The sequence below is a fragment of the Coregonus clupeaformis genome, chromosome 23 (assembly GCF_020615455.1).
Source record: "Coregonus clupeaformis isolate EN_2021a chromosome 23, ASM2061545v1, whole genome shotgun sequence".
NCBI classification, from domain to species: Eukaryota; Metazoa; Chordata; class Actinopteri; order Salmoniformes; family Salmonidae; genus Coregonus; species Coregonus clupeaformis.
Window position 1 is genome coordinate 12,909,977 of NC_059214.1, and position 19,540 is coordinate 12,929,516.

General features: G+C 42.6%; 1 protein-coding gene across 5 annotated transcripts in view; it reads right to left on the reverse strand.

Moving 5' to 3' along the window:
• The window catches only part of LOC121536624 (collagen alpha-3(VI) chain-like), a 63,499-nt gene that overhangs the window by 23,352 nt on the left and 20,607 nt on the right, over positions 1–19,540 (reverse strand). For all 5 annotated transcript variants that reach the window (XM_045206542.1, XM_045206540.1, XM_045206537.1 and 2 more), the window contains exons 21-40: positions 16,903–17,529; positions 16,090–16,689; positions 15,307–15,918; positions 14,773–15,107; positions 14,520–14,598; positions 14,263–14,408; positions 13,165–13,257; positions 12,959–13,012; positions 11,306–11,377; positions 11,154–11,180; positions 10,186–10,230; positions 9,812–9,865; positions 9,623–9,685; positions 9,291–9,356; positions 9,006–9,059; positions 6,093–6,128; positions 5,399–5,461; positions 5,003–5,065; positions 2,367–2,429; positions 1,826–1,888 (exon numbers count right to left, since the gene is read on the reverse strand). In XM_045206542.1, coding sequence (XP_045062477.1) covers positions 1,826–1,888; positions 2,367–2,429; positions 5,003–5,065; positions 5,399–5,461; positions 6,093–6,128; positions 9,006–9,059; positions 9,291–9,356; positions 9,623–9,685; positions 9,812–9,865; positions 10,186–10,230; positions 11,154–11,180; positions 11,306–11,377; positions 12,959–13,012; positions 13,165–13,257; positions 14,263–14,408; positions 14,520–14,598; positions 14,773–15,107; positions 15,307–15,918; positions 16,090–16,689; positions 16,903–17,529 — 3,215 coding nt within the window. The remainder of the gene's footprint in view (positions 1–1,825; positions 1,889–2,366; positions 2,430–5,002; positions 5,066–5,398; positions 5,462–6,092; positions 6,129–9,005; positions 9,060–9,290; positions 9,357–9,622; positions 9,686–9,811; positions 9,866–10,185; positions 10,231–11,153; positions 11,181–11,305; positions 11,378–12,958; positions 13,013–13,164; positions 13,258–14,262; positions 14,409–14,519; positions 14,599–14,772; positions 15,108–15,306; positions 15,919–16,089; positions 16,690–16,902; positions 17,530–19,540) is intronic.

Below are 19,540 nucleotides of genomic sequence, written 5' to 3' on the forward strand. Positions count from 1 at the left end.
AGCATTGGAGAGCCCTGTACTAGTACCATGTACTAACTCACAGAATTGGGACAGATCAAGTAAAAAGCCAATGAAACGAGATAGAATGTTTGGCATTAGGGAGACCTTCAGTTGAGAGATTAAAGAAACACGCTCCAGGTTCTGAGAAGTGAAAGGAGGTCAGACATAAATCCTGCTTCTCTTTGAACTGTCCGTGACTGTGAAATCCAGATTACCATCAGGAGGCCCAGGAGCCTGGAGCACGTCAAGGTTGAGTCCAGATTCTCTACCTGTCTCCTGAAGTGTGTACTTACACACCCCCTCACATGGATTTAACATTGCTCTGGCCAGGTAAACAAAACCAAAGTATGGATTGCTGTCTTATCTTGTCCAAAGATGGCTTATAGGGTAAGAAAACCATTATATACAGTGCATTCGTCAGTATTCAGACCCCTTGACTTTTTCCACATTTTGTTACATTACAGCCTTATTCTAAAATTGAATGAATACAAATATTCCCTCATCAATCTACACACAATACCCCATAATAACAATGCGAAAACAGGTTTTTATGAATTTTTGCTAATTTATAAAAAAACAAAAACAGAAATACCATATTTACATAAGTATTCAGAAACCAACATTGAACTCTTTGACCTGAATGCCAAGCGTCACGTCTGGAGGAAACCTTGCACCATCCCTACGGTGAAGCATGGTGGTGGCAGCATCATGCTGTGGGTATGTTTTTCAGTGGCAGGGACTGGGAGACTAGTCAGGATCGAGGGAAAGATGAACGGAGCAAAGTACAGAGAGATCCTTGATGAAAACCTGCTCCAGAGCGCTCAGGAGCTCAGGCTGGGGCGAATGTTCACCTTCCAACAGGACAATGACCCTAAGCACACAGCCAAGACAACACAGGAGTGGCTTCGGAACAAGTCTCTGAATGTCCTTGAGTGGCCCAGCCAGAGCCCGGACTTGAACCCGATCTAACATCTCTGGAGAGACCTGAAAATAGCTGTGCAGTAATGCGCCCCATCTAACCTGACAGAGCTTGAGAGGATCTGCAGAGAAAAATAGGAAAAAGTCGCCAAATACAGGGGTGCCAACCTTGTAGCGTCATACCCAAAGAGACTCGAGGCTGTAATCACTGCCAAATGTGCATCAACAATGTACTGAGTAAAGTGTCTGAATACTTATGTAAATGTAATATTTCTGTTTTGCAAAAATGTCTTAACACCTGTTTTTGCTTTGTCATTATGGGGTATTGTGTGTAGATTGATGAGGAAAAAACACAATTTAATCAATTTTAGAATAAAGCCGTAATGTAACAAAATGTGGAAAAAGTCAAGGGGTCTGAATACTCTCCGAATGCACTGTACATTTGTAATTTGGGTGAACTATCCCTTTAACATTGGTGGAAACTCCCTCCAGCCAATGCTTATTGCTTACACCAATCCAATGCTTAAATCTAATGTTGGGAGTGTGCAAGTGCACACTTCAGGAGAAAGGTAGAGAATCTGGATGCAAACAAAGTGTCACACTGCTCTAAGCCTGGGTTCAAATTAACTAAATTCCATAGGGCTACAAACAAATTAACAACATTCCATAGGGCTACAAACGAAACAATGAATCTCATAAATTCATCCACTTCATAGGATAAGAAGGGTAAGAAGGTCATACCAACTGCAATAACATCAATACGATTTATTACACTTGTGTATTTTTATTCTATCCATCTCAATGTATGTTGACCCCATGCAATCTACGATCTGATTAATAGTCAGTCTGTTAATCTTCCCTAGGTTCCAGTTGTGTTTAGCTGACAGGATGTGATGTAATGACTTACAGGCTCACCACGAGGTCCCAGAGGTCCCACGATGCCTTTGGGTCCGGGCTCTCCTGGCTCTCCCTATAAAGAAAGATACAGAGATATAGAAAGAGAGAGAGAGAGAGAGAGAGAGAGAGAGAGAGAGAGAGAGAGAGAGAGAGAGAGAGAGAGAGAGAGAGAGAGAGAGAGAGAGAGAGAGAGAGAGAGAGAGAGAGACAGATAGTAGATATAGTACACAGAGAGAGAGAGAGAGAGGGGGGGGGGGGGAGAGGGGGAGAGAGGGAAGAGAGAGGCAGAGCAGAAGAGAGAAAGAGAGAGAGAGCACATTCCTTCTGAGTCGTGCAGAGATTTCCTCCAGATTTACTTGCATTCACCCCCTTTATTTGAAGTAAACTTGACACACGGACCTGGATGGTTTGTTAGGGAGCATTCTGTGTTGACTCTAATAGGCTGTGAATGTGTGTCCAGTATCAGGAGAGTGGGAGGCTTAGGCCAATGTGATTATACTGGCACTAGCTAGACTAGAGCGATGCCAATGATGATCAGTTTAGTTCAGTACCTTGCGACCGAGAGCGCCTCTCCTGCCATTGTCTCCGCGGGGTCCCTGGGCTCCTCCTGGGCCCTGGAATAAAACATTAAAAAATTAGAGAAATCTTATCACCATTGACACTGTCATCTAAGAGGTTATATCGATGCTGAAGCCATGGCTGTTGTCGTATGCCATGATCACAAAGCAGATTCACTCCTACAGACAATGTTGATGTCAGATACAGTGCATTCGGAAAGTATTCAGACCCCTTGACTTTTTCCACATTTTGTTAAGTTACAGCCTTATTCTAAAATTGATTAAATTAAAAAAAATTCTTCATCAATCTACACACTATACCACATAATGACAAAGCGAAAACAGGTTTTTAGAAATGTATGCAAAAAATTAATAAAAATAAAACTGAAATAGACTTATTTACATAAGTATTCAGACTCTTTGCTATGAGACTCAAAATTGTGCTCAGGTGCATCCTGTTTCCACTGATCATCCTTGAGATGTTTCTACAACTTGATTGGAGTCCACCTGTGGTAAATTCAATTGATTGAACATGATTTGGAAAGGCACACACCTGTCTATATAAGGTCCCAAACTTGACAGTGCATGTCAGAGCAAAAACAAAGCCATGAGGTCAAAGGAATTGCAGAGCTCCGAGACAGGATTGTGTCAAGGCACAGATCTGGGGAAGGGTACCACAAAATTACTGCAGCATTGAAGGTCCCCAAGAAAACAGTGGCCTCCATCATTCTTAAATGGAAGAAGTTTGGAACCACCAAGACTCTTCCTAGAGCTAGCCGCCCGGCCAAACTGAGCAATCGGGGGAGAAGGGCCTTGGTCAGGGAGGTGACCAAGAACATGATAGTCACTCTGACAGAGCTCCAGAGTTCCTCTGTGGAGATGGGAGAACCTTCCAGAAGGACAACCATCTCTGCAGCACTCCAACAATCAGGCCTTTATGGTAGAATGGCCAGACGGAAGCCACTCCTCAGTAAAAGGCACATCACAGCCCGCTTGGAGTTTGCCAACAGGCACCTAAAGACACTCAGACCATGAGAAACAAGATTCTCTGGTCTGATGAAACCAAGATTGAACTATTTGGCCTGAATGCCAAGTGTCACGTCTGAAGGAAACCTGGCACCATCCCTACGGTGAAGCATGGTGGTGATGTTTTTCAGCGGCAGGGACTGGGAGACTAGTCAGGATGGAGGGAAAGATGAACGGAGCAAAAGACAGGGAGATCCTTAATGAAAACCTGCTCCAGAGCGCTCAGGACCTCAGACTCGGGCGAAGGTTCACCTTCCAACAGGACAACGACCCTAAGCACACAGCCAAGACAACGCAGGATTGGCTTCGGGACAAGTCTCTGAATGTCCTTGAGTGGCTCAGCCAGAGCCCGGACTTGAACCCGATCTAACATCTCTGGAGAGACCTGAAATTCACTGTGCAGCGATGCTCCCCATCCAATCTGACAGAGCTTGAGAGGATCTGCAGAGAAGAATGGGAGACACTCCCCAAATACAGGTGTGCCAAGCTTGTGGCGTCATACCCAAGAAGACTCAAGGCTGTAATCGCTGCCGAAGGCGCTTCAACAAAGTACTGAGTAAAGGATCCGAATACTGATATGATATTTCCTTTTTCTTTTTTTATTCACAAGAATTTCTAAAAACCTGTTTTTGCTTTGTCATTATGGGGTATCGTGTGTAGATTTATGAGGGGGAAAAAAAACGATTTAGTCAATTTTAGAATAAGGCTGTAAAGTAACAAAATGTGGAAAAAGTAATGGGGTCTGAGTACTTTCCGAATGCACTGTACATGTGCAACACATGTGAAATGTGTGTGCCAGCTGGGAGGCATTACTTTTGTCTGTTTCCTAAAGAACATGTGTTGCTTCTTTCCGACCGCAAGTTGTTTGTGTTTACAGTTTTTTTCCCAATTAGATGCCTTTTCATCAAGTCAAAGTCAAAGTCCGAAGTCAAAGTATTTTTTTTTAACCAATTTTTTCTCCCCAATTGGTAGTTACAGTCTTGTCCCATCGCTGTAACTCCCATATGGACTTGGGAGAGGCGAAGGTCGAGTGCCATGTGTCTTCCGAAACATGACCCTGCCAAGCCCACTGCTTCTTGACACACTGCTCGCTTAACCCGAAAGCCAGCTGCACCAATGTGTCGGAGGACACACCGTACAACTGGCGACCGTGTCAGCGTGCATGCGCCCAGCCCACCACAGGACTCGCTAGAGCGCGATGGGACAAGGACATCCCGGCTGGCCAAACCCTCCCCTAACCCGGCCGACGCTGGGCCAATTGTGCGCCGCCTCATGGGTCTCCCGGTCGCGGCCGGCTGTGACACAGCCCAGGATCGAACCTGGGTCTGTAGTGACACCTCTAGCACTGCGATGCAGTGCCTTAGACCGCTGCGCCACTCGGGAGGCCACTTTGAAACAATTAGATCAATGATGAATGGGTAGATAGATATACAATCTACATTAACTAGAACCAACGTTTTAGGAGTAATTTTGGCACCGTTCCTTTTAGAAGCCCTGTGTCTTGATACACAGTAGAGACTAAGGTGCTAACATGCTGCAGAACCTGCCATTATGCCAATATCAGAGGTGTGCCACATTTAAAATGGCTCTGGTAGTTCACTTACCCTTGGTCCAGGGTTCCCGTCCTCACCTCTGGTTCCAAGTGCACCAATTGGTCCAGCTTGACCCTAAATAGGACAAAGCATCACAAACACATGTCTACATCAGGGTCTCCTGTTGAATCAAAGTGACCAATGGATTTGGTGGATAATAAATTGTGTTTAGTTACAAAGTGAGTGTGATTTGAATCTGAAGTACAATTGCCTGTTGGACTTAGTTCAGCCACCTAGCTCCAGTATAAACATGGCTACTATGAAAGCCCACATAATGACTGATACCAATAAAAGTGTGATGACAGTAATTGATCAAATCTGGCATGGGAGGATATAAAAGCACAGCTCAAGCTACACAATGTTCTGTCAACAAGTCTAGAAACACACAGAGTGGATGGATGCACTTACTCTGGATCCTCCGATACCAGGCTCTCCCTGCACACCGTCACCTCCGGGTTTGCCAGGGTTTCCCTAAACATAAGAGAAACCCATGTCTCGTCTCAGTTAAGTACAGTGTATGATTAGACCTCAGTTAACCATCTTTTTAGCAGACGCCTGAGCGTCCCCGTTTTTCAGGGGAAATGGAAATTACGTTGAAAATACTGTATCCCTGAAAACCAGAAACATCCGCTTTCTTATGACCCCGTGGAGAGTGGACCTCAGTAAATATGATCTGTTTGTTGAGATTAGATTAAGTGAGTTTACTGTAGATCATTGAGTAGCTAACACTAAGCAAAGTTAGCCCAGTTTAAGTAAAGGACAGCCGCTAGCTAGTTATGCTACGTTTGATCATCGAAATAAATGGAGAGCTGGGATGCTAAGTTTGCTAAGTGTGGGTAATGTTATTATGCTATATGCTACCTCAAATGCTACACACATATGCTAGTATGTACAGTACGTATGCAGTGTGGGTGTATGTAGTGTGGTCATTACATAAATCTGATGAGTGCATGTGAAGTGTCGTAGATATGCAGATAGCAACGAGTAATGGGGTGTGGAAGTGCTTGTTTCCCTGATGGCAGATACAGTAATGTAGCCTGGTTATGCATCATTAGGCTTGCTAAAGCAACGCATCAAGTGGTCAGGTTCAGGGTTCACTTACAGCTTGTCCGGGCGGGCCTCTTCTACCATCAGAACCCTAAAACAATCCAAACAGGGAAGAAAAAAATTAAACAGCCACTGTTATTACTGAGTTAGCTCATAATGTGGTGGTGCATAGGTAAGTAAACTGGGTAGTTCAACGAAATGAGTGCATTTTCACATTTTAAGTAGAAAATGTGCATTTTAAAAGCCTGTTATATTAAATGAAGTGCCCTTTAATATAGACCACATGGATAATTCAATATATCAGATTTTTTATATTAATAAAGACTTGCCAAAGTGCCTAATTCAGCATTTTGACATGTCCCTCTGGCAACCCTGTGTCACTTCTAGGAAGATTTTAACCCACTTAATCCCAACATTTCTCCAAGTTTCACCACCATTGTAAAGCCCTAGTTATTTTGTTGCTTGACAAAAGTCATTTCTGAAGATTATTATTTATTTAATGTGATTAGTGATTCATTTATATCTGTCCCTCGTTTTAAGGCCAACGCTGTTATGTGAACTGAACTCTAGTTTTAATATGGTGAAACTATTCCTTTTAAAACATATTTATTTTGAAAAGAAACATTGAACATCAAATCATACAGTAAAAGCAGGTGAAGTGAGCCGGTTTAACTCTTTTTGGCTATTTTCTGGTGTTTTGTGGTGGAAAACTGAGCTGGTCGAGCATAACACGTCAATCCTGTTACCTATATGTGACTTGTTTCAGGAAAGTAGGCGTATGTCGTGCGTCACTACCTCACAGGAGAGGCATTTGAACGTAATCATTTATTTTTTATCAAAATGGCAGAAATGCCTTCTGGAACATGTGAACTTTCATGTGCCTTAATAACAAACTTGTATGCCATCTGTAAATATGAATACAATTGGAAAATTATGAGCCTAGTTGGATTAGCCATGGAAAAAGACAGGAACCTTCCCGCTTGCCATGATTGGATGAGATAATGGCTGGCCTGGACATGCCGAGAGATGAGTTCGGATTGGTCTGCCATGTAGCGCGCTTCTGTCTGTAACATGAGCTGCTTAGTATGTGTAGGTAATCCTTTTTAAAGCGGCTTTTATGAAAGATATCATGAAGAACTCTACAAGTTTTGCTAAGGCTCTCCACTTTCTGGAGGACCGAGTTTTGAAATCAGTGGAATAACCGGTGGAAGCAGAGTATGATAGATAAGGAGATGGAGAAAATTCTGGCTTTTGATTGCAAATATGCGGAGGGTGTCAAAAACAGAACACATAGAAGGCTGTTGTATAAAACACCTGTCTGCGGATTGCATCTTCAAAGTAAGGGCAATCATGGCATCCGTGACAAAGATGGAGAAGAGTTCATCCATGTATATGGGTAACAGAATCTAGCTAGCTACATTTTCAGATATTATACGTTTCTAATTTTGTCAGAAAGTAATGTTTATTGCAAGTTAAAACGTACTGTTAGCTAGCTAGCTAACATTGAACCTAGTTTGGTTAGCTATCTGCATATTCATGCAGGGTAGTAATGTTATGAGTTGGGTTTATGGTTAATTGTTTAGCTAGCTAGCTAGCTACATGTCTATACAAAAGACTTCACTATGAAAGTAACCATTTCACTATACCGTTTACACATTCTGTATCCAGCACATGTGAAAAATAAACTTTGATTTGATTTGATTTGATATAACGGTAATGTGAAGAACAATTTGCCCTGCACCAAAGTCAAATAACGATATAACGTTAGACCAACGAGACAGTGTCCAAGTTCTAAAATTCTCCTGTAGAAGCTATTTTCTGTAGTTAGATCGCCATTAACTTGTAAATAATGAACTTGTTGTGAGTTTATTTTCCTGTAATAATTAATACAAATTAGCTAAAGTTAAGACGTTGTCAGCTATATGATATGGTCATTATTTGAACTGGCTAGCCAGCTAACTTAACAAGCTAGAAACTAACCAAAACATTGTTCAGAAAGTTGCTTTTAGTTGCCTGGTTTGCTAGATTGACATATACTAAATTCATTTTTAAACGGATGGGTTTATTGGTGTTAAAATACACAAGTTATGTTATTTTGGACCACTAGGCTGCTGATGTCATGCAGCCTGTAGTTTTTGTGTTTTCATTACGACAACGACAAGTTTGATGTCGGACGTCAATAGAATGTTCGTGATGTCACTGTGACAACTGTCTACAGACATGTCGATAGACGTAGTATAAACCAGCCTTAAGTCTTAAAATCTTTGGTTGTTTAGTACACTTACATGTGAATCCTTAAAGAGATGGGTGGGGCTAAGGCTTAAGAGGGTGTGAATGATGCTGAATGGGTGTAGACAAAGAAAAGCTCTCCAGTAGGTGTACCAAAACATTCAAGGGCCATTTTCTCAAAAGTGGGGTTACAAGTTTATCAACTTTCCAAGCAGAATTACTTTCCCATTGTTACTCAACTGTAGTGTATGATATACAACTACTACTACTTTTATCCAATGTAAAAAACACAATTTCAAATTTTGCTACATAAGACAGAATCGAGCTGTTCGGTCATACACAGGCTAGAAATGTTTTCATAATTTAATTTTTTTGTGAAGCTTGCAATTGCCACTCCCTGTTGCACACAACAAGCTTCCATTCACCCTGTCACAAGGGGATTTATGGCTGTTTAAGAATAAATTGTCAACCCTGTTACGGTCAACCCTGTTACGATCAACCCTGTTGCAGTCAACCCTGTTACTTTATTTGGCACTTAATAGGCACTTACTATAGTCATTTATTTATTAAGTTGAACATGTGCTCTTTTTGACAAAATGTTAAAATGAGGTGAAATCAAACGTTTTTTTTGACCAAAAAAGGCACCGAATTGGTGTAACGACCCAACGAAACAAAACGTTAAGCCAAATATCAGATAATACTTTTTAGTAATAGAGAAGAAGAGAGAGAGTGGTCCTACCGTCCTGCCTGGTTCACCTGGGCCTCCCTTCTTTCCATCCTCCCCTGGCTCTCCCTAGGATTCAAGACAAAGTACATTAATGAGAGTAACAAGAAGTGATATCAGTCAGAGAAACAGGAAGTGACTATCAAAGTTTATCCTACCCACTGTGCAATGGCAAACAAGCACTCAAAACATCAAGAATACCTGGATACTGGATAGTTTATTTCCTATACAAACACTGTAATCTCCACAGGCAGTTCACATTATAGCTTGGTGAGAAGAAGAGAGTCAGGAAGACATTACCACTGGGCCGACATCGCCTGGGTCTCCTTTAGGTCCAGCCACGTTGTTATCTTGCCCTGTGGCTCCCTAGAAAACAGAAAGCAAACGGAATCAGATTCAGAATCAGTTTGGCTGTTAATGATGTGGTACAAATACATTGTTGACTAGTTTGGTTTGTTTCTCTGTTATATCTACCATAAGAATCCCAATCATTACATGTCCTGATATCATTATAAGGAAATAGCAACTGACGATTGAACCAGGATCAGTTTACCCATCAATGGCCCTGAATGAAATCATTCTGTAAAGAAAACAAGCTCTGATCTGGAATCAAGCGGTCAGCGGATACTCACAGGATCTCCTGTGATTCCGGTGTCCCCGATGTCTCCTGCATGTCCTTTAGTTCCTTTGGGTCCCTGAACACAGAAACACAGAAGTATTTTGTGAGTGATAACCATGTCAGAATCATGAAAATGAATGAATGCATGGAAAAGTATCAGCAATGATATTTGTGAGGTTGCAAAGACCATACAAGGACTCACCCTTCTCCCAGGGTTTCCTCTGTCTCCTGGTGATCCAGCGACTCCACTCTTGCCCTAGTGGAAGGCAATAAATCAGTCAGCCACACATTCCAGCGTGGTCTAACAGTTCATCATAAGTCATCATATTAGTCTCTACTACCGTGGGTCTGTTTTGTGGGAACAGCTTCAAGCAAAAGCACTCGAAGTTGGAGTTATGGTACATTTTGCTTTGTAAGATGTTGGATTAAAGAGATGATTTCAAAAGCCCTTCTGACGTGAGACCAAGATTTGAAAAGCTGTAACTGATCCCTTGAAGTTCGGTATGACCCTAACTTTAGGGTTGATTTTCAGTCCATGCCATAGTTTAAAATATCTTAAAGTGAAGTTTTTCTTACCTCTTCTCCATTGATGCCATCCAGGCCAATCTCTCCAAATTCACCCTGATAGAAGACAAGGGTTGTTGGGGGTTGATACGCATCATTAACGTTCAAACAATCAACAGTATTATGTGATCAATATACTGTATCTATTATCATTTGAACATACAGTTGCTTCAGAAATTATTCACACGCCTTGACTTTTTCAAAATTTTGTGTCACTGGCATACACACAAGACCCCATAATGTCAAAGTGGAATTATGTTTTTAGACATTTTTACAAATTAATAAAAAATGAAAAGCTGAAAAGCTGAAATGTCTTGTGTCAATAAGTATTCAACCCATGTGTGCAAGCCTCCATAAGTTCAGGAGTAAAAATGTGCTTAACAAGTCACGTAATAAGTTGCATGTACTAACTCTGTGTGCAATAATAGTGTTTAACATTATTTTTGAATGACTACCTCATCTCTGTACCCAACACATACAATTATTTGTAAGGTCCCTCAGTAGAGGAAAACCTGGTTCAGTCTGCTTTCCAACAGACACTGGGAGACAAATTCACCTTTCAGCAGGACCATAACCTAAAACACAAGGCCAAATATACACTGGAGTTGCTTACCAAGACGACATTGAATGTTCCTGAGTGGCCTAGTTACAATTTTGACTTAAATCGCCTTGAAAATCTATATCAAGACATGAAAATGGCTGTCTAGCAATGATCAACAACCAACTTGACAGAGCTTGAAGAATAATAAAAAAAGAATTATGTGCAAATATTGTACAATCCAGGTGTGCAAAGCTCTTAGAGACTTACCCAGAAAGACTCACATCTGTAATCACTGCCAAAGGCGATTCTAATTGTAATTGAATACTTATCTAATCAAGATATATTAGTGTTTTATTTTTTATATTTATTTTTATGTCAATGGGTGTGAATACATTCTGAAGGCACTGTAAGTAATGATTTCTCAATTTCAAAAACTCACCTTTTCTCCAGAGTACCCACGACCACCCTGATCAAGAGAGAAAAAATAGATATACATTGTTAAATATTCTATGCAAAAAAGTACTACATTCCATTATGATTTCACATCAATTAACCTGTTGATTGATACAGTAGTGCTAAGTGGGTACTTACCTTGATGCCCCTCTGTCCAGGACAGCCCTGGAAACCTTGAGTTCCGTTGACACCAGGAGGACCTCTGTCTCCCTGTCAGAGGATGAGAAGTAAGAGATTTCATGTAACAAAACATAGTGTACACTGTATCGAATAACATTGAGATTGACGATGGTTGCCGTGCATCACCCTAGGGTGCTACACATTTGTGACCTAGTATTCAATGCACTGTTGAGGAAGAGCTTGTAAGTAAGCATTTCGCTGTACTGTTTTACGCCTGCTGTATCCTGTGCACATAACAAATAAACTTTGATTTGATTGCACTTTGAGCATCTGGAATTATTAGTATTAAACTTCAGAGCAGGTGTATAGTGTGGACTGAGGGCACAGTCTTACCAATGAAGACAGAAAGAAAGCTGCACATACAGTACCAGTCAGAAGTTTGGACACACCTACTCATTCCAGATTTGTCTTAATTTGTTACTATTTTCTACATTGTAGGGGGGTATACAGAAGATAGCCCTATTTGGTAAAAGACCAAGTCCATATTTGGCAAGAACAGCTCAAATAAGCAAAGAGAAATGACAGTCCATCATTACTTTAAGACATGAAGGTCAGTCAATCTGGAACATTTCAAGAAAAAAGTTTATTTAAGTGCAGTCGCAAAAACAATCAAGGGCTATGATGAAACTGGCTACACAGAGTAAATGCTTCACAGAGTTCAAGTAACAGACACATCAACTGTTCAGAAGGGACAGTGTGAATCAGGCCTTCATGGTCGAATTGCTGCAAAGAAACCACTACTAAAGGACACCAATAAGAAGAAGAGACCTGCTTGGGCCAAGAAACACGAGCAATGGACATTAGACAGGTGGACATTTGTCCTTTTGTCTGGAGTCCAAATTTGAGATTTTTGGTTCCAACCACCGTGTCTTTGTGAGACGCAGTGTGGGTGAACGGATGATCTCCGCATGTATATTTCCCACCGTAAAGCATGGAGGAGGCGGTGTTATGGTGTGGGGGTGCTTAGTTGGTGACACTGTCTGTAATTTATCTATATTTCAAGGCACACTTAATCAGCATGGCTACCACAGCATTCTACAGCGATATGCCATCCCATCTGTTTTGGGCTTAGTGGGACTATCAATTGTTTTTCAACAGGACAATGACCCAACACACCACCAGGCTGTGTAAGGGCTATTTTACCAAGAAAGAGAGTGATGGAGTGCTGCATCAGATGACCTGGCCTCCACAATCCCCGACCTCAACCCAATTGAGATGGTTTGGGATGCATCGGACCGCAGAGTGAAGGAAAAGCAGCAACAAAGTGCCCAGCATATGTGGGAAGTCCTTCAAGACTGTTGGAAAAGCATTCCAGCTGAAGCTGTTTGAGGGAATGCCAAGAGTGTGCAAAGCTGTCATCAAGGCAGCGGGTGGCTATTTGAAGATTCTCAAATATAAAATATTCTTTGACTTTTTTGTTTACTACATGATTCCATATGTGTTATTTCATAGTTTTGATGTCTTCACTATTATTCTACATTGAAAAAATAGTAAAAATTAAGACAAACCCTTGAATGAGTACAGTAGGTGTGTCCAAACTTTTGACTGGTAGTGTATATTTGTGGGGTTAAATTATTTTTCAGATACAGTATGAACAGAAATCTGACTTACGGGTCCACCCTCATCTCCGGGATGGCCTGCTCCACCAGCTCCGCCTGGACCGCCCTGCAAGATAAGAAGCATATTATGCATAAATCTACACCATATAACTAACTCATCACAATAGCAAAGCACAAGGACTTTCGTCTATAGAAATATATTCCTAGAAATGTTTTCACACTTAAGTTCAAGCAATAATAACAAAGAACATTAGTAACCTTCAGTCCTCCAAGCCCGACTGCTCCTCTGTCTCCCCTTGTGCCGGTGCATTTGCATGGCACTGCGCAACACTCCCTCTCAGCAATGTTGTCCTGTAAATTGGAAAGTATACAAAGTTGGAATTTAAGATGGAACACTTTTTTTTTGGTGTACAGCCAAAATAATTGGTTGATTATCCACTCAATCAAAATATGAATCTATTTGACTTGACTGGGACTTAAATTATCTTCCTTTAGATATTCAATGTGGTCGTACTGTAGCTTAGTCCTTAGTCTTTCTGCAGGTTCTTTCCACAAAGTGTTTGTGTGGCAAATTTGGGTTACATGGCAGTTGGGCTGTATGGTACAGTACAGGTACAAGTTCAAGAACAGGTTACATTTCAGTAGTGAGTGACTGTATCAACACTAGGGTTGCAAAGGGAGGGTATATTACTGTAAACGTTGAAATTTTAACAGTAAACTACCAGAATTTTGGTAACTTTTATGGAGGATATAGATTTTTATCAGATTGCATCTAGTGGCATTTGTGGGTACTTCACATTATCACAGGTGTCTGTAATTATCTCTGGCCCTCTGTCTGGCCTTATCACTTGTAAAATATATTTTAAAAATCAAATAAAAAATGATTCAAATGCCGTTAAACATTATCCTAAATATAAACCATCAATTTAATGAATACCGTTGTTGTTTAATATCAGGGAATCAGCATGAATTATCCTTTATATTTTTCTTTACTCACTTTAATTTATTTTACTATGTCAATAGGTCTTTGTTGTAAATGTTTTGGGGCCAAACTGGTGGCAGTTGTGAAACAATACAATAGTTGGAAGAGTTTTTGATTACATTTTGGATTAGATGCTTTTTTCATTAATTATGCTATTTTCTCTCTAACCATATAGTCTATCCACTAGAAACTCATTGACAATATGGACACAGATATAAAACAATGAATACTATATATGAATACATTTTTTAAAGTTATTCAATAATAAATTACCACATTTATAATAGATTGCCATAGATTACCTGTTATTTACAAAACGATTCCGGTAACTTTGGTATTTTACCTGTAGCTTTGCAACCCTAGACACCACTCACCAGTTCCTCCAGAAGCTCGTAGTCCAAGTCCATGACATTAACTCTGAGAGGTCTGGTGTACCTGAAGCCACGGCCAAACTCCAGGAGCACGGCCTCCTCAAACCTTGGTACCCGCTCCAGACCCACCAGGATAAAGCTGTTCACACCTAGCATGGCACAACACACATAAGACTCAGATTCTATTCCCTTTGTCCAGGATGTTTCTCTGTTAATGCCATTTCAACAGTTTATTATCCAGACATAATAATGTTCCTCACCTGAAATCTTAAGTTCTTCAACCTCTCTCTTCATTTCATTATACTGGCCATCCAGACCATCAGTCAGATGGATCACAACCTGTGCGGGGGGTGGGCAATCATTTCATTTAATTAATCATGGCATTTGTTTCAATTTGTTTGCTTTACTCTCAAGTTACACTTAAAATGACAGACTTCAAATCTGCTCTCACACCATTCCCTGTTTGTGAAGATAATTACATTAAGTCAACAAAAAAGAGACAAACAGACACACCTTGACCGCATCTGTTGCTCGGCTTTTGAACCTGAAACTATATGCGGCAATGGTCTTGGTGTTGAGGAGGTAGGGGCCACGGGTGCGCAGTGCCCGGAAGGCCTCGAACAGCGTGTCGGCATTATCCGTGAACTCCAGGTGGACGGGCTCTGAGGCGGCATCCATGGCCAGGATGCCCACCTGGATCAATGGGATCTGGCCCGACGAGCAACTGATTCCCGTCATCTTGGTGATCCTCTGGAGGATGGCACCCATCTTGGACTCCAGGATCCTCTGGGCCTGGAAGATGTTCTGTGAGGACACGTCAAAGCCCACCAACACCTCCAGACTGCAGGCTGAAAGAGAGAGAGAGAGAGGAGATACGGGGAGGTTGGTTTGTGGTTGGTGTTTGGAGCTTCTCTTCTTTGTATTTTAAATCAATTTTCTATATGAAAGTGAACGTAAGTAAAACAAGCATGAGGAAGTGAAGTAGATATGACATGTAATGTCCTCCTAATACCAACACTAAGGAAGAGAATGTAAAATGGTCCTCACTTTTTGAGGGCTCCTGGCTCATGCCAGTGCACAGCTTGATTCCCTTCACCTCATCGTCCAATGTCTCAAGGATCTGCTCGTTGAGCTCAGAGAGCTCCACAAACGTGCCTGCCCTGGCCACTGTGGAGGCCTCACTCGCCAGGTTGTTCAACTCATCCTCGATGTCACCCACGCCAACAGCGTAGATGCGCACGCCGGTGGCCTTCAACGCCAGAGCGGCGGTCTTGCTGTCGTCGGACGACCTTCCGCCGGTGACGATCATCAGGATCTGGGGGATGCCCTTGTCCTTCCTGCTGCCTTTCTCTTTGATGAAGTGGTTTTCCTGCACGTGGTGGATGGCTGCACCCGTGTTGATCCTGCGGCCGCCCTTGTACTCGGTGCGGCTGATGGCGCTGATTATGTCGTCCTTGTCCTTGTAGGTGTTGAGGTAGAATACGTCGGTGACGTCAGTGGTGTAGTGCGCCAGGCCAATCTGCAGGTTGTCACGCTCAGTGAAGAAGAGGTCGACGAGGTTCAGGATGAAATCCATCACCTCCTTGAAGTTGTCCTTGCCCAGGTTGATGGAGCCGTCCACCAAGAATACGATATCAGCAACCTTGGCTTTAGGGAGGCCTGATGCAGAGAGAGAGAACATCGAGAAAGAGTGAGAGAGGGATAGAGAGAAAGAGAAAGGTGTCATGTTGAATCCTATCTACAGTATTTATTTGGCTATTATTTGGTATTTATCAGTACATTTCTTATACAGAATAAGGTGAGAATGCATTGCTGTGTGGTTTCACTTACTTGGGTCGACAAAATCTGTAGGTGCCTCCTCAGGGATTGTTCCGTTCAGCCTGGCAATAAACCTCTCCTTAATGACAGGCAAGCCGGGGAAAGTGGGTACCTGGAGAACATCGGCAGAGCTAGTGGCAATCTGGTTGAGCTGTCTGGAGTCTGCTCCACCAGCCCCGATGCCGATGCAGTTAACCCGAGAGCCTTTAAGTAGAGGGCCGTACACGGACACATCAGTGGGGGACCTTCCGCCGGTAAGGACCACTAGATGCTGAGAGGCCTCTGCAAGCCGGACACCCGCCGAGGATTTCAGCTCATTCCGGATCACATACTCGATGGCCTCAGCCAGATTGGACGATCTGCCACCCTGCTGGCGTAGTCTTTTGATGGCTGAGAGCACAGCTGGTTTGTTGTTGTGGGAGTTGAGAGAGAACTCGGTCTTGACCTTGTCTGAATATTGGACGACAGCAACCTGAACCTGGTCAGGTTGCACATCTAGTTGCTGAACGATGTTGAGGATGAAGTCACGGATGTGGGCGATGCCACTGGAGCCCGTTGTGTCTGAGCCATCGATGAGAAAGATGATGTCCTTCCTCCCCATTTTGAGGTTAGCTGAGAGGTAAGACACAAGAACAAGTCAAGCAGGTGGTGTTTCACTTTTCTTGTTGGCAAAAATATATTTAAAAAAGGTCAACAATGGGATTATAACAGTTGAGGCGATATCATACAAAACATAAAAGAAATTGCCCTCATAATCAAAAAAATATCTGATTGGTACGCACTATTTAGAAACTGCATTGGGTTAAATAATCTAGTATCTCTTACCAATATCCAAAACTGGAGGAACAAAACTGCCGGAGATGTGAGTTGTGGTCATGGTGTTGACTGAAGCAATAAGCTGCTGCTCCACTGTTGGAAGCTGCCCGAAGTTGTTAATGGAGTAGGCGAGCTCTGGCTTTAGGGCAATCTGCCTCAGTTCGTTGGGGTCGGCATTCTTTGCCCCGATGGCTAGAGGGACAACCAGGTTGGTCTTCAGCTGATTAGCCGGTCCAGAGACGTCATCGTTTGACTTGCCCCCTGTGACTAGAATGAGGAACTGAGGCACACCTTCCGCAATGCGGCTACCTGCTGATTTCTGGAAGATGTTCTTGGAGACCCATTCGAGGGCACGGCCAGTGTTCAGACGGTTCCCACCCTTGCTCCGAAGCTTCCTCGTGGCCTGGCGGACCTCGTCTTTGGTGGAGTGCTCGTTCAGGAGGAACGCCGTACTGGCGTCGTCGCTGTACTGCACCACTGACACCCTCACCCGATCCAGACCCACATCTAGCTTTTCCACGACCCTCCCGATCATGTCACGAATGGCGGGGAACTCACTGCGCACAGCTGTTGTGCCGTCAATGAGGAAAACCACATCCCTCTTTTCTCCGCCAGTGGATACTATGGTTGTGGTGACTGTGAGAGAAGACAGGCACATCAAATTTGTTTGTTAACAACACAAGTTGAGCTGCAATGTCAATGGTGGGCCACCCATTAGGGCAATAGACAGTAGATTTAATATATCATTATTATTGATAATACATTTTTGTAATGAACATTTGAGAAGCATAATATTTGTTTTATCAATATTCAACTAGACTACAGTATTGCGCAATCAGAGGCGGTGATGGCAACTACTGAAACACAGTTAAAAGTGAAACTGTATGAAAAACACCCCAGCGGTAACTGTAGAAAGTGCAAAAGACTGTTTCTGATAGACCCTGTTGGGGCATTTAGCTCAACGAACGATACAGCAATTGAGCATGTGTCAGGTTGTGGCAATTGTGCTCTGTCTGTAGTGCTGCTTTGACAAACTCCCCAGTAAGATAACTTGTAGTTTTCCTTCTTAACCCACTGCTAGCTAACATCAATCAATCAAAGCTGTAAAGAAGCAGAATTTTTATGTCACTGAAGAAATAGAAATGGTATTGTAAAAGCACTTAGTTTGGTTGCGCCTCTGTGTTAGCTACTAAAGCATTCATGTTGTGCCCCATCTGATACCTCACCGGTGCACCCATGAGCCGGGTGGCCTTTCTCAACTGATGCTTATCCTGTTCAAAACAAAGTGGCACTACAGTGGGGAAAAAAAGTATTTAGTCAGCCACCAATTGTGCAAGTTCTCCCACTTAAAAAGATGAGAGAGGCCTGTAATTTTCATCATAGGTACACGTCAACTATGACAGACAAAATGAGGAAAAAAAATCCAGAAAATCACATTGTAGGATTTGTAATGAATTTATTTGCAAATTATGGTGGAAAATAAGTATTTGGTCAATAACAAAAGTTTCTCAATACTTTGTTATATACCCTTTGTTGGCAATGACACAGGTCAAACGTTTTCTGTAAGTCTTCACAAGGTTTTCACACACTGTTGCTGGTATTTTGACCCATTCCACCATGCAGATCTCCTCTAGAGCAGTGATGTTTTGGGGCTGTCGCTGGGCAACACGGACTTTCAACTCCCTCCAAAGATTTTCTATGGGGTTGAGATCTGGAGACTGGCTAGGCCACTCCGGGACCTTGAAATGCTTCTTACAAAGCCACTCCTTCGTTGCCCGGGCGGTGTGTTTGGGATCATTGTCATGCTGAAAGACCCAGCCATGTTTCATCTTCAATGCCCTTGCTGATGGAAGGAGGTTTTCACTCAAAATCTCACGATACATGGCCCATTCATTCTTTCCTTTACACGGATCAGTCGTCCTGGTGCCTTTACAGAAAAACAGCCCCAAAGCATGATGTTTCCACCCCCATGCTTCACAGTAGGTATGGTGTTCTTTGGATGCAACTCAGCATTCTTTGTCCTCCAAACACGACGAGTTGAGTTTTTACCAAAAAGTTATATTTTGGTTTCATCTGACCATATGACATTCTCCCAATCCTCTTCTGGATCATCCAAATGCACTCTAGCAAACTTCAGACGGGCCTGGACATGTACTGGCTTAAGCAGGGGGACACGTCTGGCACTGCAGGATTTGAGTTCCTGGCGGCATAGTGTGGTACTGATGGTAGGCTTTGTTACTTTGGTCCCAGCTCTCTGCAGGCCATTCACTAGGTCCCCCCGTGTGGTTCTGGGATTTTTGCTCACGGGGTGAGATCTTGTGTGGAGCCCCAGATCGAGGGAGATTATCAGTGGTCTTGTATGTCTTCCATTTCCTAATAATTGCTCCCACAGTTGATTTCTTCAAACCAAGCTGCTTACCTATTGCAGATTTAGACTTCCCAGCCTGGTGCAGGTCTACAATTTTGTTTCTGGTGTCCTTTGACAGCTCTTTGGTCTTGGCCATAGTGGAGTTTGGAGTGTGACTGTTTGAGGTTGTGGACAGGTGTCTTTCATACTGATAACAAGTTCAAACAGGTGCCATTAATACAGGTAACGAGTGGAGGACAGAGGAGCCTATTAAAGAAGAAGTTACAGGTCTGTGAGAGC